The sequence below is a fragment of the Felis catus genome, chromosome D1 (assembly GCF_018350175.1).
Source record: "Felis catus isolate Fca126 chromosome D1, F.catus_Fca126_mat1.0, whole genome shotgun sequence".
Lineage (NCBI taxonomy): Eukaryota > Metazoa > Chordata > Mammalia > Carnivora > Felidae > Felis > Felis catus.
The window spans coordinates 75912200-75937361 of NC_058377.1; the positions used below are offsets into that span (position 1 = coordinate 75912200).

General features: G+C 43.9%; 2 protein-coding genes across 3 annotated transcripts in view; both read left to right on the plus strand.

Moving 5' to 3' along the window:
• The first annotated feature begins 4574 nt into the window (after window positions 1–4574).
• HTATIP2 (HIV-1 Tat interactive protein 2) lies at window positions 4575–18878 on the plus strand. 2 transcript variants are annotated; one of them, XM_023239648.2, is made up of 6 exons: window positions 4575–4670; window positions 5221–5416; window positions 7750–7857; window positions 15549–15686; window positions 17723–17784; window positions 18503–18878. In XM_023239648.2, exons 2-6 carry the CDS (start codon window positions 5222–5224, stop codon window positions 18726–18728), a joined length of 729 nt encoding a protein of 242 aa, XP_023095416.1. In that variant the 5' UTR covers window positions 4575–4670; window position 5221; the 3' UTR covers window positions 18729–18878. The 2 variants fall into 2 exon arrangements, with proteins under 2 accessions (XP_023095416.1, XP_006937202.2); XM_006937140.5 differs by lacking the exon at window positions 4575–4670 and adding an exon at window positions 4718–4879.
• Window positions 18879–21651: 2773 nt separating this feature from the next.
• Window positions 21652–25162, plus strand: part of PRMT3 (protein arginine methyltransferase 3) — a 143193-nt gene continuing 139682 nt past the window's right edge. The window contains exons 1-3 of the mRNA XM_003993064.5: window positions 21652–21889; window positions 22167–22302; window positions 23909–23991. Coding sequence (XP_003993113.1) covers window positions 21862–21889; window positions 22167–22302; window positions 23909–23991 — 247 coding nt within the window. The 5' untranslated portion in view covers window positions 21652–21861. The remainder of the gene's footprint in view (window positions 21890–22166; window positions 22303–23908; window positions 23992–25162) is intronic.

Consider the following 25162-nt stretch of genomic DNA (forward strand, 5'->3'; position numbering starts at 1 on the left):
GGCACGTATGCCAGCAGCTCTCAGCTCCCACAACTTTCAAAGGGGGAAAAAAATCACTGTCAAGAACATCATAGATAAACTAAATCAGCTACCTAAGTTGTTGAATGCAATTAATGGTTACATTTGTCCTGTGATAGGGGAATATTACCAGATTTTCTTCTAAAACCTACCTCTACCAAAACCTACCCCTGCCTCTACCCCGCCTTTCTGGCCCAACCACATGTCTCAGTCATGCTGTATTTATTTATAGGTCTCCTTTGCAAAAAAAAAAAAAAAAAAAAAAAAAAATCCAGTATAGATATTTAAGTATAAATGGGATAACAAATGGAGAAGTATGGCCACTTTAGATGCCATTTAACATCCATGCTTCTTTCTTTTTGTAATAGTGACCCCTACTTTCCTTGGGGGCTCTACCTCCTCCCCTACTCCCAGATGTGTGGAATGAGTTAGCCCCATCCAGGCTTCATTCCCTCAGTTACAGGGATGATCAGGATATAATCCGAATGAAGGAGACACAGCTTGGGACTTTGGCTTACAATTGTGCCCTTTTCTGCTAGACTTGAATCTGGGATGTTGCACTTGATGTCTTGAATGAGCCACTCTCCTCATTTCTTCCCCCTGCTCTATGCCCTGAAGAAACCTGATCTGCACAATATAAGTTCCCCTAATTTCTAGTTGAGTTCAGCCAATTAGAAGTACCAGCAAGAGATCAAAGGGAGGGAGAAGAGAGAGGTTGGGGTATTATTCTCCTGACTTCTCCTTGGTGGGGGTCTCTTCAACTGAAGATCACAGCTCCTATGAGACAGTCCTGTCTAAGTTTTGGTAACTTATCCCCTCCCCCACCTTTGATCTTTCAAACATCATCCATTTAGTACACTTACCCTAGATTACCCACTTGAAGTGCCATTATCTTTCCTATCTTTGACCTGAGTAAAGGGCTGGAGCTGCTCACAACCTTCAGGTCATCTTGTGGCATATGAGAGAAGATCAACATGAAGGAGACCAGAGCCAAGGGAGCCAAAGGGACTGAATCCTGGCCCTGTTGGCCAGGGCCTGACTCCGGTTATGTCTGAAGCTGTCACACACACTAATTTTTCAGTTGCATGAGCCAGTATATTTTCTTTTTTGTTTAAAACATTTTCAGTTGGTATTTCAATTGCTTGAAATGAAAAGAGTGTTAATTAAGGTGTAACTAAAAATATAACTCTAAAGTGAAGATGCATGGATCCCCAATCCTAAAGCCCCTCCATTTGACCTAAATACAGAACTGCCTTCCCATTCCATCTCCATGAGGCCCAATCCTACAGAAGAACCTATTTTCAGATTTCTCTGAGATTCTGTCTCCCTTACACAATTTGTGTATCCTTATAATATTCACCATCTTTACTCAAGTTTTCATGCGTGTGTCTCTGTTCTTTGGAGCAAAATGAACATAATAAAATGGTTCCCATTTTACAGATAACAAAATGGAGTCCAAGATAAATGAAGAAACTTCACTTAAGTTAAAGGTGGATATCAAACCTGGACTTATCAGGTAGGTCTTCTGGCCCGAGATTTTTCTATGTTCCTTTTTCCCTCCTTCCCTTATGCCTTTCTTTTCCTATTTGCCATAATCGTTTGTTACCCTATTGCCCTAGTAGCCTAGGACATGTCACATTATCGCAGGGCCTTGATGCTAGCCAACTGTCAGAGAAGACAAGTCATGGGTTTGTCTTTCTCTGAGTTTCCATTTCTTGTGTGTATACTCATTTGGCATTTAGCATGTGCTACCCTATGAAGGTTTGGGGATGCTTGATAAGGTTTACATGTACTTCTATTTAGCTCCAGAAGTATTCATGACTTGCCACCTCAGGTGAGAGTAAATTTATCTGGTATCTGATTCATCTTGGAAAAATCCATAGTGCCTAGCACAGTATTTACCTCACATTAAATAATCAGTAAATATCCATTGACAAGATTGACTAAAAGGATTTTATATAGGGCAAATGCTGGCTAAGCTGCTGAAACAAAATTATGGTAGCTCCAACATGACTTTAGTGTACTTCTCTCCCATTGCCCACAGATGGGCAGGCAGTCCAGGGTAGGTAAGTGTCTCTGTTCTTTGAAGTCACCCAGGGACTCGGGTTCTAACTTCTTGCTCTGCCATCTCCTAGGGTATTTTTCTTCCCAGGACCAGAGCTGGCCCACTATTACCACATTCACATTCTGGCCTAATGATAGGAGGAAAGGGAAAATGAAGGGAAAGCAGGTAACTTCCTTATTAAAATCTGATTCAAATATGTACATATTATCTCTGCTTGAGGTTCATTGGCTAAAGCATTGTCACATGGTCACACTGACTTGCAAGTGATACCAGGAAATATAGAATCTAAATGGACAGCCATGTGGTCAGATATAACTTAGAGCCCTATTGCTCAAAGAAAGACGAGGAGCCCTTTGATCATTCAACATCCACTAAATGACTAAAATTAAAAAGTTCAATGATACCAAGTGGGTAGGAGAAGAAAATGGTATGTGAACCTTAGCAAACGCTTTGGTCCTTCCTCTTGTCGGTAATTGCCTAAAAGTTATGAAAACATATTCCCACAAAATGACTGGTACAAGAGTGCTCATACAAGTCTTATTCATAAGAGCCCAAACCAGGAAACAAACCAAATGTCCACCCACAGGAGAATGACGGAACATGTTGTGGGATATTCATGCAATGGAATGCCACTCAGCAACAGAGGAACAAAGTACTGATACAAATCTAAATTTCAATTTCTTTAAATTTCTTTAAAACCAGGAGGAAAAAATGAACTTTCAGGCTGAAGAAAACATTTTATTAATATGTAATACGGATATGTTTGTTTTTATAGTAACACAGTTATAAAATATAATTTTTTAACTTCATTTTTTATGAAGAAAGGGGCCCATGAAGTCCCAAGGGCCCACGGAGGTCATAATGCAGCCCTACAAACAACAGGGATGAGTCTTAAGAACATTATGTTGAGCAGAAAAACTTGGGGCACAAAAGAGTATATGCTGTATGGTTTTATTTAATGAAGTTCTGTAACAGCCAAAGTAATCTGTGTCAACAGAGATCAGAAAATGGTTGCTTCTGGGATGGGGAGGGATTGCCTAGAAAGAAGAATGAAGGTGCTTTCCTGGTTGACAGAAATGTTCTGTATCTTGTTTTGGGTGGGTTACCCAGGTGTATATATAATTGTCTAAAATCATGGAACTGAACCTTTAGGACCTGTGCCTTTTATTGTATAGCAATTATGCAACAACTAAAAACAAGAAAGGGGAGAATGGACATTGGGGACAATTAATCTCTGCAAGAGATATGGTGAATAAATTCTTGAGACAGTGCTAGTTGACAAGATTTTAAATTGCATTTTAGTGGAAAAGCTTTAGGAGCCCAAAGGGAAGGGTGCAAACACTGTGACAGGTCAGTGGGGAACAAATCACTCTGCTTTGTATCATTCAAGGTTTTTTATTGCAAGCAAGAGAAGTAGCTCTGGCTAGCTGAAGCAGAAAACGAAATTACAGGAAGAATAGCAAACTATAAAGAACAGGCTCTGTAAACAGGCAGGAATTAAGGAGGCAAAACACGGAAAGGATCACACCATCAGCTCTCTGACAGATCAGAGGATGATGCCCTTATCCTATGGCTGGTTCTCCCAGTTGAACCCTATCTGAGGCTTCCACTGCATCTATTTATCACTCCCCCAGAAGTGAAAACCTGGATAGCAGTGTCTGATGAACTGAGCCTAGGTCTCACCTATATATAACAATTCACAAGGAGTTGGGTGAGGGAACACATGGTTCACTTGGCTTCTAGAGGGGGAGGTGGGGTCCTGTGTCCTACTTACTTTGGAACTCCCAAAAATAGGGATGGAGTTTGAATGCAGGGCAGCCCCAAATAACCAACGTTTACAACGCAGTCTATCTCTGTTGTTCAGATTCCTACTTGTGATTCTAATTCCTGACAAGGACTTCAAGATCCAGGGCAGGCCCAATGTAGATTGTTATGTTCTAAACACCACTGATCTGGGAGAGTGAACCACGGGATCAGGTGTGGAAGATCACCCTGGCTCACAATCTGGGACCTGGGTAGGGAAACCAGTTTTACTGGTGAGCTCTGGTGCGAGAATTACACAAGAGAAATGTCTGAAAGCCAGATAAGATGGCAGGACTTGCAGATTAATCTGGACGGTGGAAAGGCCAGGAAAAAGGAGTCAATGGGGACAGCCCAAATTTCTGACTTGAGAGAGGAGGGGTGAGGATGTGAGAATGTATAGGCAAAGCAAGACCCAAGGGAGGCAAGGAGGTTTGTTTAATTTCGGTTTGGGGTGGTTGGATGGGAACGGTTAAGGTTTTGTCATGGTGAATTCGAGATAGAGATATCCAATACACGACTGAAATGACACGTTTTAGAAAAAGACCAGCGAAGGTCGCGTCTACTGGCCGAGGCCTTGGACGAGGGCGACCTTAGCCTAGGCGGCGGCACGGAGGTCGAAAAAAGGATGCAGGCGAAGGCTGACATTTACGAAACAGTCTCCAGGCTTCCCACCCAGCCGCGCTGCGCACGTGTTCGCGGCCCGCCCCGCGCCCTCCCCCCAGGCCCCGCCCCCCCGGGCGGGGCGAGGCAGCGGCTCTGCTAAATCACCGGAAGACGTAGTCGGGTAGGCGCGCGCTTCGGCCGCCGGCGACCCCCGCGCGCACTTGGGAGGGGCATCCGCCGAATGGGGCGAGGGGACGCGGATCCGCGGGGAAGGGGGGATTCCCTGATTCCCGGGCCCGCGGCGCTAAGCGCGGTGGCGGCGGCGGCGGCACTGCTGGCCGCCTTGCTCCTGCTGTGGCTTGAGGACGCGGGGCCGGGGGCCGGCTCCAGGTAACCCCTCCGTGCAGGGGACCGAGCTAGGCCCCTGCATCCCAGTGGGCAGAGGAAGGAGGGGTTGGAACCGGAGGTACTGGTGGAGAACCAGGCCCATGGGTGCCGTGGCACCTGGGCGCATTCTCCTTAGGGCCCTTTCCGAGCAGTAGATTTACTCAGGTGCGCGGACGGCCAGGGCGCCACGCCCTGCAGGTGATTCAGCACTTTCCCCTGGGCCCAGACTGCGGAGAAAAATAGTACTGTTTTCTAGAACAAATAAACCACCATTGTTCCCCAGGATAAGCAAGGGCCATCCTTTACACATCCCAAGACCACATCTGTCGATGTTATTTCTGTAGCATGGCTGAGACTGAGGCGCTGCCGAAGCTTCGGGAAGACTTCAGGATGCAGAATAAATCTGTCTTTATTCTGGGGGCCAGCGGGGAAACCGGCAGAGTGCTCTTAAAAGAAATCTTGGAACAGAACCTGTTTTCCAAAGTCACGCTCATTGGCCGGAGAAAGCTCACCTTCGATGAGGAAGCTTATAAAAATGTGGTGGGTATTTTAGCTGGGACTCAAAAATGTATTTGCAGCGATTCTGCGGAGTGAACATATTTTTAAGCCTAAAGGCTGAACATTTCCTGTGCAGTGGTAGAGGTGATCAGAATGTGGCCAAGAATGGTCTGTGAGAGCCCTTTCTGGAAGTTTTTGTCGCGGTTTTAAGCCCAGGTCAGCCTACCCACTCACTGTGTGACCTTGGGCAAAGCCCTTCTTTCAATCTAGACTCCTGTAAGGCCGGCCTGGATTGTAATGGGGCCTGGGGGGACAGAGAAGAGCACATTTTCAGGGCCATTCAAGCTGGGTTCTAGAAGCAGACCTGTAACCTGGGGCAATTTTCTAAACCACTTTGCTTGTCTTGTTTACCTGTCCACTCAATGCTGATGTCAGTGAATTGCAAGCAGAGTCTATGGCAATGAAAGGTGCGATTATTCACTGATAAGATTGCCCTCTTAACTTCCCAGGGCTGCAGCCTTGTGGATGTAAGTGGAATATTCTCTGCACTGCCACGCTTACATGGTTAGCCAAATGATACATGCCAGATTCCCCTAAATATTTGAAGTCTGAGCTTTGTAGAGATTCCTTTCCTCATTTAAAGGGAGTTGTGAACTGTGGCAGATTAAACTATAATGTAATTCTGAGACCCCACAACTACAGAACTTGGTCCCATAGGCTTCACAGATGGAACATTCTAGGTAACAAGTGTCTCACTATACATGTTCTTAACCCCCTGAATACCCATGGTCAGTCATTTTGCATAGAGCTTATGTCCACCAGGACTTTTCTATTTAAAATGGACATCTTTGCTCAGACTTAGGTAATAAGTAGTTTTCATAGTCTGCCTTCATGGAATATGTCAAATACTCCTGGTAATTAAAAACGGAAATTGAGTTCTGTGCTTTGATAAATGAGTTCTGGTGGCACATCTTTTGGTTATGCACTTAATGCGAACATACTTTTCTTCAGCATTGCACATAGTGCCCTGAAAATCCTTTTGAAAGAGTTGTTACTAGGGAAGGAAGACTACATTTTATTTGAACTCCTGGGTGATGGGAACTTCTCAATCTTTTTTTTTTTTTTCCCAGTCTTTATTTATTTTGACAGAGAGGGTGCACACACAAGTTAGGGAGGGGAAAAGAGAGGAGGGCAGAGGATCCTAAGTGGGCTGACAGCAGAGAGCCCTATGCGGGGCTTGAACCCACAAACCGAATCCACAAACCACGAAATCATGACCCAAGCCAAAATCTGATGCCTAACCAACTAAGCCACCCAGGCATCCCTCAATCTTTCTTTTTTAGGTTTCACAACAAATTTATGAGGTTTCATGAAGGTTCTTAAACCTGAGTGAGCATGAAAATTACTGAGGGTGCTTATTACAAGGGCATTTTCTGCTTCAGAAGTATCGGTGCAACACCTAAGAAGAAGCCTTTCTATCAAACACTCACTGTCCGATTCTAAAATAGGTGGTTCATGAATTGGACTGAAGGAAAGATTATCATTCACATTTTATTGGTGGAAAAACAGACACATGGTAAATAACTTGGCCAAAATCATAGGCTTAGTAAGTAGCAGGCTCGAGTCGAACCTAGGTCTTTGAGGTTCCAAACACCGTTCCTTGCCCTGAAATTATACCTCACTGGTATCCCTTCTGGTGGTATAGACAGGTCTTTTATTTTTCCAGAGAGAAAATGATAATTGAACTTGACTTTAGAGATCTAGGGATCACTTATAGTCCAATTATATATACTGTGGACATCTAAGTGCATTGTTGATTTTGAACTCAGATTAATAACTTTTTAGTGGGAGAAAATGAGCTTGCAAAATTTTTAAAAAATATGATTATGCATTTCCCTTAATTGAATTTCTATTATGTTACTAAACTTGGTTTTTCTCCCGGCAAAGTATCAATTTTATAAATAGTATCTGTAACAATCCTATGGTCATAGGTCTTAAAAACTACCCAGTACCTTATTAATTCTGTATAAAGTACTAAATGTGTCCATGCTTAATGTCTAATGCCCCAGCTTTCTGCCACTCTGCACCAGTGCCGCTCTGGCCCTTTCAGAGGTTTCTTACTAAGTAAAAGAAACACTATGTGGCATCGCAATTTCCGTACCTAGGAATCTGCCCTGCTAAATAGTCTAACGTGGAAAAGATAGAAGGAGACTGGCAAGAGAAAGAGATGCCAGAGCAGAGAGCTCGCAAAATTTAATGGTAAGTGGGCAGCCTCTTCAATAATGTTCTGTAACTTACTCTTTAAATCTAGAGGGGTATTTTTCTCTGTCTTTTAATAACATCAAGTTATGTACAGCTTTGTCCTTGTCGTCTAGAATCAAGAAGTGGTGGACTTTGAAAAGTTGGATGACTACGCTTCTGCCTTTCAAGGTCATGATGTTGGATTCTGTTGCCTGGGTACCACCAGAAAAAAAGCCGGGGCGGTAAGGAAGAAATAGACCCCTTTCCCTTTTGCCGGCCAGTAACGTCAAAGATTCCTTTCTTCCTCTTTTTCTTTATGTTTGTGGTGCTTAAATGTAAATAAGCTCTTATCATTTAAGATTTCATAGGCTGCCCTAGCTTTTACTACTCTTTGGGTAGTACTGATAAATTTATCTTTCCTTCAAAGTAATCCTTGAGTTCAGTCCTCGTGCTGAGAGATGTCGTAAATATTTACAAGGTCTTGCCTCTTGCAAATATTGCTGTCACCACATCCCCTGATGAAGGCAAACCATTATGTCTGAGTCAAAGTAACTGGCTCATGCTGTTGGCAGTAAACTTTTTTTTTTCTTTATAAATGTTTTAAACTTAAAGCGTTCTCTCTCACATGAATGATTTGCTGGAACCTATTTTCATGCCAAGCTTTAAACTTCCGATATAGGACGTCAGAACAGAGGCACGATTCAGCTAGCCTTTGGTGATGACTCAGCCTTCGGCGATGATTCAACCCCAGTGGTGATTCAGCCTTAACTGACGCAGAACTGTTCTAATCCATGTTTTATTTTCTTTTTAATGGTATTCTAAATTGCATCGGCCTCTGTCCAGAAGTCATAGTTTACTACCTAGTTAGAAGTCATTGCTTACTATGTAGATTCTGGGCAGGTGTTAATACATCTTGATATATACCTTGACTATAGTTTATCCCTCTGGCAGAAGATTGCTGGAGCTAAATGTATCTATTAAATATGTAGGACCACAATGCTGCTATGGGGGCTTATCATAGATTTATACACAGGCCCTCGCATCAGCACCATTAGGAGAGCGCATGACTAAGAACTCTTGGTTTATACCAGCTAAGGGGTTTAGCTCAGATGTGTTTCTCTGGGCCTGCTGGTGATCCAAATAAGAATTCTATTTATGCTTTCGGTAAGGATGTATTTCCAAATTTTTGCAGTTCTCTTATGTCCACTTGGAACCCAGCTGGGTTTGAGCTCTGTGCTGGAAAGTATGGATTATAGAGAAATTGGACTTTCCCGGGAATGGGCAGGTTGTGTCTCCTAGAAAGGGTCATGTTCCTGCTCAGCAGCTGGTGCAGGCTTTTCTGTCCCAGGGCCAGTCACAAGCAGTGTGCCCTCTGAGAGCATTGAAGAACTTTTGTTCTAGTGCATTGCAGGTTGAACTGTCTCAAGTGCCAACCTGATTTTGGTGGTGACTCAGCAAAATAAAAAACACTGCATTAGGTATGGAGCAGTTGATATTCATGACACAAGGCAAATCTCGTTATAGGATGCTCCAGGAAAAAGTCTAAATTGTTTTGATGTATTCAAATCACGTAAAGCAGTTTTAATTAGAGGAATCGGGTGTCTTCCCTATCCAGAATATTTTTTTAGATGGAGTTGGTTCCCCTCCCCCCACCCCATCCCACCCTCAGGCTACTCGATACCTTTTGTTCTCCAAAATCAGTTTGAAGTATTGGTGGGGAAGCAAGAGAAATAACCCCTAAGCCAGCTATAATCTCAGAAATGAGTTGGGGTTTAAATGGTTCAAGAGGATAGTGGCAGAAAGTAAGTTGACGTTTCCTCCAGGAAGTCTTTTTTTTTTTTCTAATTTGAAACTAATTTAGATTGGAGGCAATATAAAGTTTGGGGGTTGTGACAACTTTAGGTAATTTAAAAGAGGTGACAGTTCACAAGTGGCTGGGTAATAATAGTTGTCTGAAGGGGGATTGTGGATTTCCAAGCTCACCCTACTCCGAATTATGAGTTGGCAGCCCTCTCTATAGAAAAAGAGCTCATCAGGTGAATACTGTAAAGCCAATGCAAGCCTAGTGTCATTCTGTAGCTGTTTGGTAACTGGAACACCCCACATTTTTCCTCGGCGATATGACTTTCCATCAGAGAAACTCCAAGAAACTCATGGTTTCTGTCTCATTCATTGTTGACACTCTGAGTAGCCATCTTACCTCCTTATGATCTTCAGTGTCTGAATTTGCTGTGGCTCTCATAACAAGGTGCCATAACCAGGGTGGCATAAACAACAGAAATGTAGTGTCTCACAGCTCTGGAGGCTAGAAGTCTGAGATCCAGGTGTTGGCAAGTTTGGTTACCCTGATGGCTGTGAGGGAGGGAACTTGTCCAGGTTTCTCTCCTTGACTCATAGATGACCGTGTTCTCTGCGTGTCTCTTCAGTTGGCGTTTTTCCTGTGTGTGTGTGTGTGTGTGGCTGTGTCCAAATTGCTCCTTTTTACAACAATAGTCCAATTGGATTAAGAACCACCCGACCCAATATGACCTCACCTCAACCAATAATGTCAGGAATGACCCTGTTTCCAAATAAAGTCACATTCTGAGGTACTGGAGGGTACGACTTCAGTACAGGAATTTGGGGGAGAACATTCCAACCCATAAAATTCAGTCAACCCAGATTTCTCTTGAAACTGGAGCTAGGATAGGTCTGTTAGCCTCATCAGCTGTTTGGATAACCATTTCCTTTAGTCGTGTTAGGTGCTGATCTTTTTCACCTTCACAAGCCCCATTTGTCTCATCGGTGCAGTGGCTTCCTTACTTGGCCCCCACCCAGATCTGCTGGATCAGAATTTCTAAGGTTGGAAGCTTGGCAACTTATTTTTAGCAAGCTCCTTGGGAGATTGTGATGCGAGCCAACCTTCCTCTTCTTGTTGGACCTGCTTTCAGGAGCCTGCTTTTCTAGGTGCTGTAGTCCCCAGGTGGCCTTCACCTTGCTTTAATACATCACTCGTGTGCTAGGGAAGGTTGAAATACCCTTTGAAACCCAGATCTACATTGTCCTGGGCTGTGGAGCAAAAACTCACAGATGTCACTGAGAGTAGTGCTTTCCCCTTATGTATATTAAGGGAAGGATGCGGTTAGTGAGTTTGAGGTGGTGTAATATGGTTTCACCTCTTCATTTGTTTCCTCGCAGTCCAGGTTCTTGGATTCTGTTGAATGCACAATGCCGTTAATGTGATTCATGGAACGATTGTAACGTTTATTAGGCATCGTTAGAGTCTCCTGGCTTCTGATTCTAATGATACGTTCTTTTAATCCAGGTTGCAGACCACAGACTGTGGGTCACATCCAGCCCTTCTGTTTTTCTACAGCCCATTTAGCTAAGAATGTTTTTGTATTTTAAAATGACTAAAAAAAACCCAAAAGGGGAATAATATGTCATGACGTGAAAATATAAGAAATTCAGATCTCATTATCCACGAGTAAAGTTTTACTGGAACACAGCTGTTCTCATTACCTAATGTGTTGTCTGTGGCTGCTGTTGTGCCCTGCTGGCAGAGCTGTGTAACTTAACATAAGCCTGCAAATCTGACAATTTTTGCGATCTCATCCTTTATAGGAAAGGCTCTCTGACTCCTGTCGTAATCTGTACTGTTTAATTTGATGCCTGAGAGGGTGCTCGTGAAGTGATAGGGTCCCCGCTGGTTCGAGGCTCTGGATACCAAATAGCCATGGGTGTCCTGGTTAGCTCCCGTGGGCCACTGCCTCCTCGTTGGTAATGAGAAGGAGGTGACCACTGAGACCCCGTTGGTCTGCAGAATTCTTTGACTTCCATCACACAGAAAGAAGAATGCCACAACTGGAAACATTTTGTGAGAACGTAGAGATGAACTCAGGAATCTCAGTACCTGTTTGATTTTTATTTTTTTCTCCAGAGCTTTTTCTCTAACCAAGATCTTGGTTCCCGCGCGCTGTGCATCAAATACAGAGATGCCCTCCAGGACACAGACAGACGGGGTTCAGATTATGCCATTTGTTGTTTGTCAGCATCTCTGGTTTCTAGTCTAATTTTATGGGCTGGATTGCAAAAGAATCTGAAGCAGGAATATGGCTAAGTGGGCCCCTTTACAGGATGATAGATCCTCCCTCCTTGGAGAAGGAGGCCCCAGATGTTGAATTGTTGTGGCAGGCTCGTGGACCATGCCAGTCAGCGCTGAAATACCTTGTTAGGACGAGTTGTATCTTAAGTCACAGTGTTCCCACTTTTGAGACATGGGTAATGAAGATGAGAAGAAATACTTAGTAGCTTTGGATTTTAATACGATTCAAAGAGTCATTGGAGAATATGTCTCCCTGGATGTTTGTGGAGCCTGTGAAGATATGTCTGCCGAGTTGTATTACATTGTGCTTATTCTTTTGAGCAGGTGCTGGGAAAGGAAATTTATAGCGGGAACTTATTTGATCAATTCTTTTTTCTAGCTTAAAGTAAGGCACACCGGCTATAACAGAATGGATGTAAATGCTCTCAGAAGAGATATCTTTTTCTCCTGCCATATGGTTAGGGAAACTAAACACTGTTTTTCCAAAAATTGTGTTTCTTGGATATGAAGTAGCTTGTTTTAGCTTGTTTCTCCTATTTTTTTTTTTATTTGTGCAGTTAGAGAACAAGAAAGGATGTTATTAAGATTTCAAAGATAGCTTCCTCCTGTCTCTAAATGGAATCTTCCTCACTCCAGAGAAAATTAGTGTGGGTTGGTATCTCCGAGTCTGTCACCAGGATCCACGTTTAAGTTTGGTTTCTAAGTCCTTGAAAGCCGTTGACCCCTTTGCTTTTGAGTTTCATTCACAGCTAAAAGGCCATGCATCAGGGCGGGGGAAGTGAAATTCAAAATTTGTGGGCTTGGAAAAATGCGTATTTATAATCAGCTTGAGGGCTCAGAGGATTTGTGAAATCATTTTGGATTAACAGCCATTGATTGCTAATAAAACAATCTTTAGCTTTGTCCAGAGAACAGCAATGGAGAAAGGTATGGGCACCTTGTCAACAGGGCCCATTGAGCAGGGATGACGGGCTAAGCGTGGGGGTCTCTGCGGCAGCGTGGGTGCTCGTCCTGCAAGGAGTGGTTGTCAGTTGTTCGCCGGGCCGGTGAAAGGAAGGACGCCAGAGTGTGATGGCTGGGGTGGTATTGATGTGCTTTAGCGGACTAATCAGATTGAAAAAGTCCCATGGCATTTATGTCACTCTAATTTTCATCTAACAATTGGAGACGGCAGCACTCTATTAAGGAGAGGTTGATCCAGAACTAAAGCCAAATAAATTAGGGTCTCAGTTTAATCAAATTATCCCTTTACTGGCCCTGGATTAAGCGAGAGAGACAGCGTCGGTCCAGGCACTTGTGATTGGCCGAATCTTTCCTTTATTTTTACAGAAGCCGATGGAAGAGAAAGCATTTTAACAGCGACAGCTATGATAACGCTCCCAAGCAATAGTGCTAAAACAACTGAAAAGACAAAAAGGAATTTATTCCACTAGTCCACTCTGTAATTTCATTGTGAATAACGAACCTGTTATTGAAATCAGAGTTTGGGGAGTGGGGTTGAGGGGAAGAAATAGATGTGGAAGAGGAGCCGAGGGCTTTAGAATTTTTCTTTGTAGCTTTGGGTTATTTTTCTTGGCACACGCTCAGCACATGTAAAATCTCAATTCGGAGACTGGCCCTGAAATCCCATCCCTCTCTCAGGATGAGCTGAGTCGTAAACTCCGTTTGCTTCATACTGGTGTAAAAGAGCAGCATCGTGAGTTGGAATGAGTGTGTAGGGGAGTGTGCTGTGAGGAATGAAAGTGCAAGTGTACAACACAGAAAGAGATGGTGATGACGTGTGGGGACCGAGTGAAGTTTCTGTTGTCTCGAATAAGGCAGAAACGTAGCCCTGCCCTGCAGGTAGTGGATGTAGTTGGAAATGTACTGTCAGTGATGACCAAGGACAGGAGAGGCTTTTGGGGGAGGAGTGACGTTCTAGTTCTCGATCTGGGAGCTGGTTGCAGAAGATGTTCAGTTTATGAAAATTCATCGAGCTCTATGTTCACGACATGTTCACCTTTACGATCTGTTTTTATACAAAGTTGGAAAAGTTTGCTTGGGCCTGTTGTTTTCAAACTGAAATCTCTTAGTTTCCTATTGCTGCTGTCACCAATTGCCTCAACTTTAGTGACTTAGGACCACATAAATGTATCATCTTGCAGGTCTCTAAGTTAGAAATCTGACGCAGATTTCGCTGGGATAAAATCAAGGTGTCGAGTGGGCTGTGTTCCCTTCTGGAGGCTCTGGGGAGAAATCCATTTCTTTACCTTTTCCAGCTTCTAGAGGCTGCCTGCATGCCTTGCTTCACCGTCCCCTCCCTCCATCTTCAGGGCCAGCAACAGGGGACTGAGTGCTCCTCACATTTCTCTGCTTCCTTTTTCCACCTCTAAGGACTCTTGTGACTAATTGGGCCCAGTTAGATAATACAGAATAATCTTATTTTAAGGTCAGCTGATTAGCAACCTTAATTCCACCTGCAGCCTGAATTCTCCTTTGCCGTGTAACCTAACATATTCACAGGGATGGGGGTCGGGACATGGACATCTTTGAGGGGCCATTATTCTCCCCCCCCCTCCCCCCCCAGGTTATGAATTAGTCATTGTCGTTAGCTGGAGGCAGTGTGAGATAAGAAGGAAGATGGATACAATGGAGACACCACTCAGAGTCAAGAATTTGCATTCCACTCTCAGCTTTCTCTTCTTAGAAGGAAGTTCACCAGACACCGGCCCTTGTTTTCACATCTCCATGATGACGGGGTTGGACGTGATGCTTCCTGAGGTGCAAGACAAACATCTCCTTACGAAATAAAACATGTAGGATCCAAAACTACTACAGGGAAAATTTTTAGTTAAAATAAAAAAAATCACCAGGGTAGTAATATGGTCTTCAGATTTGGAACTGTCATTATAGAAAACCTCATCATAGAGTTGTGGGTGTGTATGAAGTTCAGCTTCACTAGGCTTTAGACTCCTGTCCAGCCGTGTGGAGATCGAGGATGCCAGCATCCTGGTCCTGAGAAGCCGTTACTTGATGGAATTCTGTGTTTTGGGTACCGGCATGTGACCTTCCGTTAGTTAGGCCCTGGAAGTGAGTTTCCGTTCTGTTGTTTGCACCATGCTTCCCCTTCCTCCTTTATTGCTACTTAGTTCTTCTTTTTTTTCTCTCTAATTGGATTTGCCTTTTCTCTTCTTTTGTTGGATTGTATTCGTTCATTCAGATATTTTTAGAGTACCTCTTGTGTGCCAGGCACACACCGATGCTGAGATATGAATTAAGAAGAAAGACCCAGCCACTGCCCTCACCAGACTGAGTCTAGACCGGGGGCCCCCAAACATTCCCGATCATATACCTCTCAGTAAAACAATTTGAGGATTCACTCTTCATTAATATGTAAAGTATGATGTAAAACATATACAAAAATTGGAAATTAAATAGACTTCATTCTGGTAGTGCCCAGATAGTGTTCTCGGCTCTGCCTTCAGACCCTGTACGTTAAACCTGACACAGACAAAACAGAGAAGAGAGAGAGAGGGTTGTAAGCTTGTAAAGTTATTAAAAGACAGAGAAATGTGTGAGTTAAAGCAGTTTCTCAGCCTGACCTTACCGTTCCTTTTGCTCCTTGCAGATTTGTTTGGTGTCTGTGTTTCCATGTCACCGTCCTTATTTTCTCATTGGCCTCGCTGCTAAAGCTGGTCCGTCTATCCTGAGGATCATATTTGGAGTCTTTCCCAGGGTCTATGCTTGGTTGCATTTTATTTAGATCCCCATTCCCCTGCAGGCCTCCTGGCCTGCCACCCAACCTGAATAGTAATCTTTAAGATGAACTCACAGCTTTTTGGAAATAACTCCCATCCTTTTCACCCTCAGGAAGGATTTGTTCGTGTCGATCGAGATTATGTCCTCAAGTCTGCGGAGCTGGCAAAAGCTGGAGGCTGCAAACATTTTAACTTGCTGTCCTCTAAAGGAGCTGATAAGTCGAGCAATTTTTTATATATGCAAGTTAAGGTTTGTGCACATTTCTGTCTTTCATATATTTTGGAGAACCCTGGTTAATTGGCAATACTAAATAATGTAAAATTATAAATAATACAGAAAGGCATTAAATGCATTAGATTCTTTTTTTTTTAAATAATGACAGGGACTGTTTTTTGCACGGGTATGTTTAATAAACAGGAGTGATTGGAAAGATAATTCCCAGTGTCTTTCCCCCTGTGGAGTATCTGGTAATTATGAAATAAGATGTAGCAGCTATGGTCTTGAATATTAGCATGGAATCTTAGCATGAGAAGAGACTTCGAGGCAGTGATTCTTAAACTCTTCCTGAGTAGGTGATATTTTATTATTGGGTATGGCTCTTGCCCTCAAGGTTTCTTGTTTGGGGATCTCCAAGGCTAGCCCCCAGTTTGGCAAATTGCGAGAAGTTCTCACAGGCCTCAGCATATACACTCACAGCCACAATTTATTACAGGGAAAGCAAAGGCAGTAAACAGGGAAGGATGAATGGGGTGAAGTCCAGAGGAAATAGGCACAGGCTTCCAAGAGTCCTTTCGCAGTAGAGTCGCACAGGCTTAATTTTGCCGCAGTGCATGTTGAGAATATGAGAGAAAACTTTCTGACCCCAGGAGTTGAGAGTTTTTATTGGGTCAGTCACATTGGCACCCTGAGCCTGGAAAAAATTATAAACTTCCAGAAGGAAACCAAGTGTTCAGCATAAACCACATTGTTTGTACAAGCAGTTTAGGCGCTATAAACTACCCTACCGGTTGGGTAATGACAGGGACACTCCTGAAATCCAAGTTCCTAGAGACAAGCCAAAGGTCAAGTGGTCCTTTCTAAGATAGTAGAGTCTCAGCCTGCTATCTTAACTCTTTTATGCATGCTGCAGATAGAGACAAAACATACCTTTGTAAAAACTAAGGGATTTGTCCACATAAACGCTTGCATGTGAATGTTCATAGAAGCATTTTTCATAATAGCCAGAGCGTGAACAACCCAAATGCCCATCAGCTGATGAATGGATGAATAAAATGTGGTATATACAAACAAAAGAGTATTATTCAACTATAAAAAAGGCATGACACATGCTATAACATGGGTGGACGTTGAAAACTTTATGAGGGGCTGGTCACAAAGGCCACAACTTGTATGATTCCATGTATATGAAATACCCAGAATAGACAAATCTATAGAGACAGAAAGATTAGTGGTTGGATAGAGCTTGTGGGAAGGGGATGGGAGTGAATGCTGGTTGGTGTGGGGCTTTTCTGGGGGGGAAGGTGATGAAAAAATTCTAAACTTACATGGTGGTGAAGGTGGCAGAGCTCTGTAAATATAGTCAAAAACATTAATTTTACACAAGTGTTTAAAACTACCCAAGATTATGTGATGCGTCAGGTTAGGTGCCGAGTGAATGGTATGAACAGGCCAAGAAGGAGGGGGATTTCATGCCACTGAATCCACACGGCCTTTAGACGTTCCCATGGCCTGAGCTCCTCTGGCATTTCTGTTCATAGAGATGTCTGGCTTGAAAATTCATAGTTTGTTTAACAAATTTAATTGAAAGCCATCATGTAGATGTAATCTCACTGTCTCTTGAAATTTGATGGGATTTGTTAGGAAGACAGTAATGTAGAGGATCAGTGGGTCTTCTGACTTCACTGGAACTACCTGGAAACCAAAAAAGGTTGATGTTCATCAGCCTGCGACATTAATTCTAGACTAAGGGGAGGTTATTCATTGATGGTTGAACGCCTAACATGTTACTTACCCTCTGGACCTATTTTAAAATCAGTCACACGAGAGGCCGGGCTGACCATGCAGCCATCCTCTCATTCAGTACATCTTTTTGAACTCTCTACTGCCTATGAAGATTAAATGATCTCTTCCTTAACTTCCCAGAATCTAAAATTCTGGATAAGGATATTTATAATTATTCGACCTCCAGAAGCAGATTATCTTCAAAACCCCAAGGTATTCCCTCTTAAGCATTATGATGCATTGGTCTTCTTGATTAAATGCTAAAATTTGGTTTTTATTAACAGGGAGAAGTGGAAGCGAGGGTTGAAGAATTACAATTCGAACGTTACTCTGTGTTTAGGCCTGGGTAAGCATTCATCCTGCCCATGAGTATGCCGCTGTTCATTCTTCCCTAGAAGTTAGTTTTTCATTTGAAGAGGCTGACAACTAAGCTCTCGACGATATGAAAGAAGCTGGCTGGAGATAGATTGCTTCTCTGAAGAACATACCTTTGGCTTTGGAGGAAAGGGCGGACACTTTGGTAGTGCCAGGTTCAGAGTAGTCTGGAATTTCCTGGGTAGCTTTTGCTGCCTTAAAAAAAAAAAAAGTCCTCTTCATTCACCAAACAAAATATCTTTTACCCATTGGATTAATCTGTTCAGGTTGCCATGACAGAATAACACCACAGACTGGGAGGCTTAGGCAACAGAGATTTATTTTCTCACAATTCTGGAGGCTAGAAGTGCAAAATCAAGGTGCCATCAGAATTAGTGTCTGGTGAGGCCTCTCTTCCTGGTTTGTAGATGGCCTGACGTGGTCTTTCCCTTGTGTGCACATGGAGAGATCTCTGCTATCTCTCCCCCTTCTGTAAGGATACCAGTCCTATCAGATCAGGGTCTTACCCTTATGACCTGGTTTACCCTTAATTACCCTCATAAGTGCGCTGTTTTCAAATACAGCCACACTGGGTGTTAGAGCTTAAACATGAATTTGGGGGAGGGCATGGGCACCGTTCAGTTCATAACACCCTCTGTGGTCTGAGTACAATAAACCATCTCTTCCTCGGTTTTTCTTTTTCCCTTTAGATTTCTCTTGTGTGATAGGCAAGAATCTCGTCCAGGTGAATGGTTGGTTAGGAAGTTCTTTGGCTCCTTACCAGAATCTTGGGCCCGTTGGCACTCTGTGCCGGTGGCAACTGTGGTTAGGGCAATGCTGAACAACGCAGTGAACCCAAGTGGCAAGAAGAAGGAACTGCTGGATAATAACGCCATCCATGACCTGGGAAAAGCCGATGACTCTCTCAAGCCGTGACCACGCTGGGGAAATGCTTCCCCCTGTAAAATGCAACACTCACCACCTAATTGGTACTCTCGGTGTCTAAAAGAAGTCAGTGTGTCTTCACTGCGGTTTCACTATTCTCAGCTGCCAGATCCAATAAAAAAATTATTGTGTTCTGCATCAGCAGTGCAGAGCCTGCTTGTCCGTATATGTGCGTCACCCAGGGAGCTTTTCAAAAGTAGATTCACAGGCTGTGCCTCAACCTCTGAATCAGAATCTTCAGGGTGTGAGCACAGCGATCTGTTGATTTGTTTTAGCTTCCCCTGGTGGTTCTGGTGCCACTGGTGGGGAGGCCTGCTTTGAAAGGCTTGTCTGCAGTCAGAGCAGCAGTACAGACCTTTCATATTTTGCAGGAGAGTTCTGTTCCAAAATTGTCATATTTGTGTTTCTTAGTTACCCGGTGCTGACTGCTGTATTTGTGTAAAGGAACATTGTGCCTTACTACTTCTTTAGAATATGTAATAAAAGTTATTACACAATTGCGCTTGTATAATCATGGGGAAGTTAAACATAGGAAGGAAAATAAATGAACAAGTCCTGGGTGCCTCTTATATGGTTAGGAAATGTCCAAGTATTAGTGGAAATATGTAGCATTTTGGTCAGTTGGGTGGTAGAATACTGGTTAGTATTTATCAAGTGCCAGCCTTTACATATGCTATGTGTCTTGTAACCCTCCAACAATCCTTATAATCCTTATAGGTTTGAGTATTATCCCCATATCTTAGATGGAGAAACTGAGCCTCCTTGTGGTTAAGCGCCTTGCCCCAAAGTCTGAAGCTGAAGACCTGAAGCTAGGAAATGGCAGAGCCAGGATTCTACCCCAAGTCAGCCTGACTGCATAGCTTATGTTTGTAACTGCTCTATAAAAGCCTCCAGTATCTGTGTATTTCCAGGAAGTTCCATTAATTGTGACTGGATTAGTACATGCTATGGATGAATAAAATTGAAATATGTGGTTTCTTTTATAGGGTCTAGGATCCCTGTAGTAATTAACCATAAAATGTTCACATAGCCAGTAGAAGTGTATGTCAAGGTGCACACTTGAAAAACTATGGACAAAGAAAGAAAGATGCAGAAGGAAGGGTCAAAGTCAAGAAGAGTACACAGTGTTAATTTCCATCCAGGAACAAAGGGTAGTGGTGAAACTTGTCTTAACTTCTGTGCTGAGGGAAACAAAGTGATTTGAGTGATTCAATTTTTACAGGGTCTAGGGGATGCCAGGTACCTTTCAAGCTTCAGTGAACACCAGAGGATAAAGGCTATCCCCTTTAATTGGGAGGGTATATCTGTAGAATGGACTGGACATTCCCATTCTCAGTCACCTAGGAAAGAGACGTATTTTAGGATGGGGTAGGGTCTTAGGATGTGGACTTCAGAAAGGAGAGGGAACATCTTGCTCCTGCCAGGCGGGGTTCCTTTGGGGCTGGACTCTGAAGAGCCTGTGGTTTGGGTGATAACAAGCGTGGGCTCCAAGAAGGGAGGCATGAAATGAGGGGACCCTATGAGGATATACTGAGGCCTGTGGGAAACCAATATTTGATAGATACTGTCCTCTAGGAGAGGAATACATTCAGAAGAGTTTAGCAATACAGGGCATCATTTTCATTCAGCAAATTTAATGAGTACCTATTAGGAGTTAAACCATGTTTATGTGCCAGAGAAATGAAAGCAAAGAGACAAGGCCCTTACGCTCATACACAGTGCTGGGGGTAAGACAGACAAACAAAACAAAACAAGCAAATGGTAGGTGCTAAGAAAGAAACTAAGTGGGGGCTGCTGGAATGGCAGTGGAAACTTTTAGAAATGGTGGTTTGTATTTGTAGAGTATTCTTAGCAAAGGCCTCATTCGCTCTAAATCAGAGGCTGGAGGGTGGGACCCAGAGTGAAGGGTTGAGTTGAGATGGAAATCAGGATTACGCCCAAGCCAAGGTAGTACATTTAATGGGATAAACGTGCTAGCCTCTGGGACTGGAAGCCTGCGACAATTCCCTACAGAAGTGACTGCTGTCAACTCCCACCTGACAAAGCATTCTGTGGCTTGAGTATATGCTCAGAAGGAGGAAAAATGGCATGAGGTAGGAGAACGTTTGTGTTCCTCCCACATAGTGGCCGTAACATTACTTTCTAAACGTATGGAAGAGCATCTCTCCTTCGCGTAACCGACAGGGTCAGCTGCTTCCCATTGTTCAGGACAAGTTAACACTTATGTCTAAGCACTTTACATGTATCAAGTCATTTTATTCCTACAGTAGTTTTGTGGCTAGTGAAGTCACTATCCCCGTTTTGTAGTTGAGGAAGTGGCGGCGGTGAGAGGTCTTGATCTTGCCCAAGACCACAGTAACAAAGTGACGGAAGTAGGATTCAGACTGAGTAGGTCGGCTCCGGAGTCTGTGCTCTCACTTAACCACTGCACTTTAAAGACTAAAATTCTTAAAACGGCGCCAGGCTTTGGTCCCTACGTAGGCTCTTGTACACCCACAATGCCTCCTGTAGTTCCCTCTCCCCACCCTGCTGCACCCTGCTGCAGGAGATCAGGTAGCTCAGGAATTAGAGTGGAGGCCCAGGCTCTTGCCTGCGCTCCGCCGCCTCCGCCACCAGAGGGCGCCCCAAGCGGGCCGCTCCTCCACTAACTGCTGGTTCTTAGAATAAGGGACGCACAGAGGGCGCGGTGCCCGCTGCAAAACAGCTGTAGCGTCTCTCCGCCTCTGGGCTCGGGGGCGCGAGTGAGAACCTCCCGCTAAGACCCGCCGCAGCGCGAGGAGGAGACAAAGTCACGTCAAAGCCTGCGACGTTCAATCCCCGCTTCAGCGCTTACTCTGCACGCACTACGTCAACCGGAGGCTGCAGGAGGCGGAGCTCGGGCTCTCGCCCCGCCCACCAAACTCACGTGACCAACAACCGTGGCCTCGGGGCCGGAAGCGCTCCCGAGCCCACGCGCGCGCTCTCGCGTTTCCAGGCGACCGGGAGCCTCCCCAACTCTGGGCCCTGCCGCGCGCTGGCGCTCGTTCCCGGTTTTCCGGGCCCGGAGAGCTCGGAAGCGGCTGCGCGCACGCTGCCCGGCCCGGTCCCCGCCCCCAGACGCGCGGGGTTCCGGGGCAATACAGCCATGTGCTCGTTAGCGTCGGGCGCTGCGGGTGGGTATTCCTGGTCCCTTAGCACCCGGTTCGCCCAGCCCGAAGGCCGCGCCGCCGCGGGGCGGGAGAAAGACCCTCCTATCCCGCTGCGTCCCCTGGACGCGGGGTCGGACGGTGGGGCCTGGCAGGGAGGGTGAAGGAGGTGCGCCGGCAAGGGCCGCGGGGAGCGGGGCGGGGGCAGCATCACCACCCCCCCCCCCCCCCCACCTCTGCTTCACGTGTGCCCTGCTAGCACTGGTGTCCGTCTCGGGCAGGGCTAATTGTTTGCGTGTGCTAGGCGGCCGGGGTGCTATGGAGGACGAAGACGACCTGCTAGAGCTGTCCGACAGCGGTGACGAGGCCGCCTGGGAGGATGAGGACGATGCTGATCTCCCCCACGACAAGCAGCAGACCCCCTGTCTGTTCTGTGACAGGTTCGTCCACCCCAGTGCCAGGCGTCACCCCCAGGGTGCCGGGCCCTGTGGGTACCTGTGGTCCGCAGTCGAACCCGAGCGGCCTGCCCTCAAATCCTTGAACCAGTGGAGTGATGGTTTGTTGAGAAGGCAGAAGCACAGTAGCTATAGAGAGAGAGCCATGAACTGGAAGGCAGGTTATACTAGTTCTCTTCGACAGCCTCAGTTTCCCCTTGTGTGAAATAAGAGGGTTTGGACAGAATCTATGGTTCCCAAATCTAGTTGAGCACCCTTTAAAGTCTCACCTGAGACTTTAAAAAGGTACTGAACTCTGCACCACAGCACTTCTAAATCAGTCATGGGATCTAGAAATTTCCTATTTTTATAAAGACATTTTCTGAGGTTATTCTAATGAATAACCCGTTTGGGAGTCACTAAACTAGATAATCCCTTGTTTATCCCTTGGTCCAGCTTTACCATTCTATAATTCATTTATAAGTAGAGAGCTATTCAAGTTACAGCAGAGCTTCTCAAGTTACAGCATTATTTCCATTTGAACTATCCAAAGAATCATCTTTCCTAGGTAGGAGCTCCCCACCTATGGAAGAGAAAGGAATTGATGCATTTTTCACTTAGGGAAAAAGAGACTGCAGTTTCAATAACTGGTTCAAGGTCACAATGCTGTGGTTTTCTTATATCCAAATCCCTATACTTTGCACTTAAAGTTCTGCCTATTCGTCTCAGTAAGCTTTGACTTTGGCCGACTTTCTGGGCAAGTGGCTTGGCATTGGCCAGTATTACTTTAATAAACATTTGCCAGTTTCCCATAAATCTGGGCATGGTGCTGATTGGTGGTGTATTAGCTCCTCTTGATTCGTCATTGTTCTCACATGTAGCCTCATTTGCGTAGGTACAGAATGTCTACGTTTACTTTAGTTGTCATAAAATAATATTTATTGAGCATCAGGGATGTACTTCTCTGTGATAGGCTGTATATAAGCACAGCAAGGTAAACATCGGTTGTAAACTACTTGCTGCGTTTGTGCTAGGCGCTCAGAAGTATGCAGCTTCTCTGCTGTATATTTCTATCTTAAGTGTCCTTCAGTTTTGCAGGTCACATCATAAAGAGGCCTGGTCCTCACAATGTCCGTAACACAAGTACTTTCAGAACACTACAAGATTACCTTTGAAATATGGCACTTTGGGAATATGCCAGCTGTAAAAATTACATGTTATGCTTTATTTCTAAAAGCAGTTTGAGCTGTTGCAGTTCAAAGCCTCTGGAAGCAGCACTGACAGAGAGGAGAAAAGAATCTTCTGTAGGGAATTTTCATGTCTTGAGGGAAATAGAATCTATCAAAGGGAGTTCTCTTCCTTAAAAGCCTTCTGATCACCTCAGTGCTATTATTTGGCAAATAAATTAACTTTGACATTTAAAAAGGTTGTTAGGGGGGTAAAATGGGACTCAGAAGTTCTAATTCCCTGTAGTGGTGCTGGGTTCGTCTCATGTACAGGTACGTTTGTTTTTTTCTTAGAAACCACCAGAAGGGGGGTATATATTTTACATGAAATCCATATTTAGACTTTTGAGGGGACTGTTTCATAAAGCTGTCACTTGATTTTTCAGGTTATTTACATCTGCTGAAGAAACATTTTCACATTGTAAGTCTGAACATCAATTTAATATTGATAACATGGTCCATAAACATGGTGAGTATTTTTTAGAATGAAGGAAATTTTTGTTGTGAAATTTAAGTTCAAACTTTGTATTCTTCCAGAACTTTCCTTTCCTCTACAAGTTCAATATGGTGAAAAATATAGAAGCAGCCTATCTAATGAAGTTTTTTTGACAAGTGGCCTTTGAAGAAGGACTAATTATAAGTCATTCTTCTAGATAAGATTCACTGTATTTAAGCTTATGTTGACTTCACAACTAAAAAGGAAAAACAACGTTGGCATGTGATTGCATTTTTATCATATTAGAACTAGGGAGAGCAAGGACAGAAGTGGACTTTGGAAAGGGTGGTGGACATTATGGAAAAAGCTCACCAGGTCAAAGCATAACATGAACTTCAGGGCATACAAAGTTGAGTTTGGTAAGAGGATAGAAAAAGGAATGATGAAGTTAAGGTGGTAAGCAAAATACTTAGATGATGATTCTTTTGAAACTTGCATTTACACATGCTTCCTTTATAATTAAAGTCTTCTACTTCTTTAAATGGATGCAAAAGTGCTACACTATTCCACTAAAATTAAATACAGAATTGTTTTTTTATTCCCTGCATTTACTATCAACTAGAAAAGACATTAAACATGTGAGACATTTATAAATCATAAATTCAGCTGCAACTGCTTTTGTAAGACATGAATGACTTATTCTCATTCATTTTTTTATGTGCATTTTTTAATGTTTGTTTATTTGAGAGAGAGAGTGTGCGCACGAATAGGGGAGGAGCAGAGAGAGAGAGGGAGAGAATCCCAAGCAGGCTCTGCGCTGTCAGTGCGTCCCTTTATGTGCATTTTAAAACTGAATTGGAATCATACTTTAAATATAATTTTGAGGTATGCCTGGGTGGCCCCTTTGGTTAAGCACCTGACTTCAGCTCAGGTTCGTGAGCTCAAGCCCCACATTGGGCTCTGTGCTGGCAGCTCAGACCCTGGAGCCTGCTCTCTTTCTCTGCCCCTCCCCTGCTTGTGCGGGCTCTGTCTCTCTCTCTCAAAAATAGTTAAGTTTTTAAAAATAATTTTGTAATTTTTTTCATTTAATAGAGGTTTTTGTATGCTATTACGCATATAAAACATTTTCAACGCTGTTATATTTCTCATAACAACATTATTCATGACAAATAATACCCAGTTGGTTGGACATTCTATTGCTTTT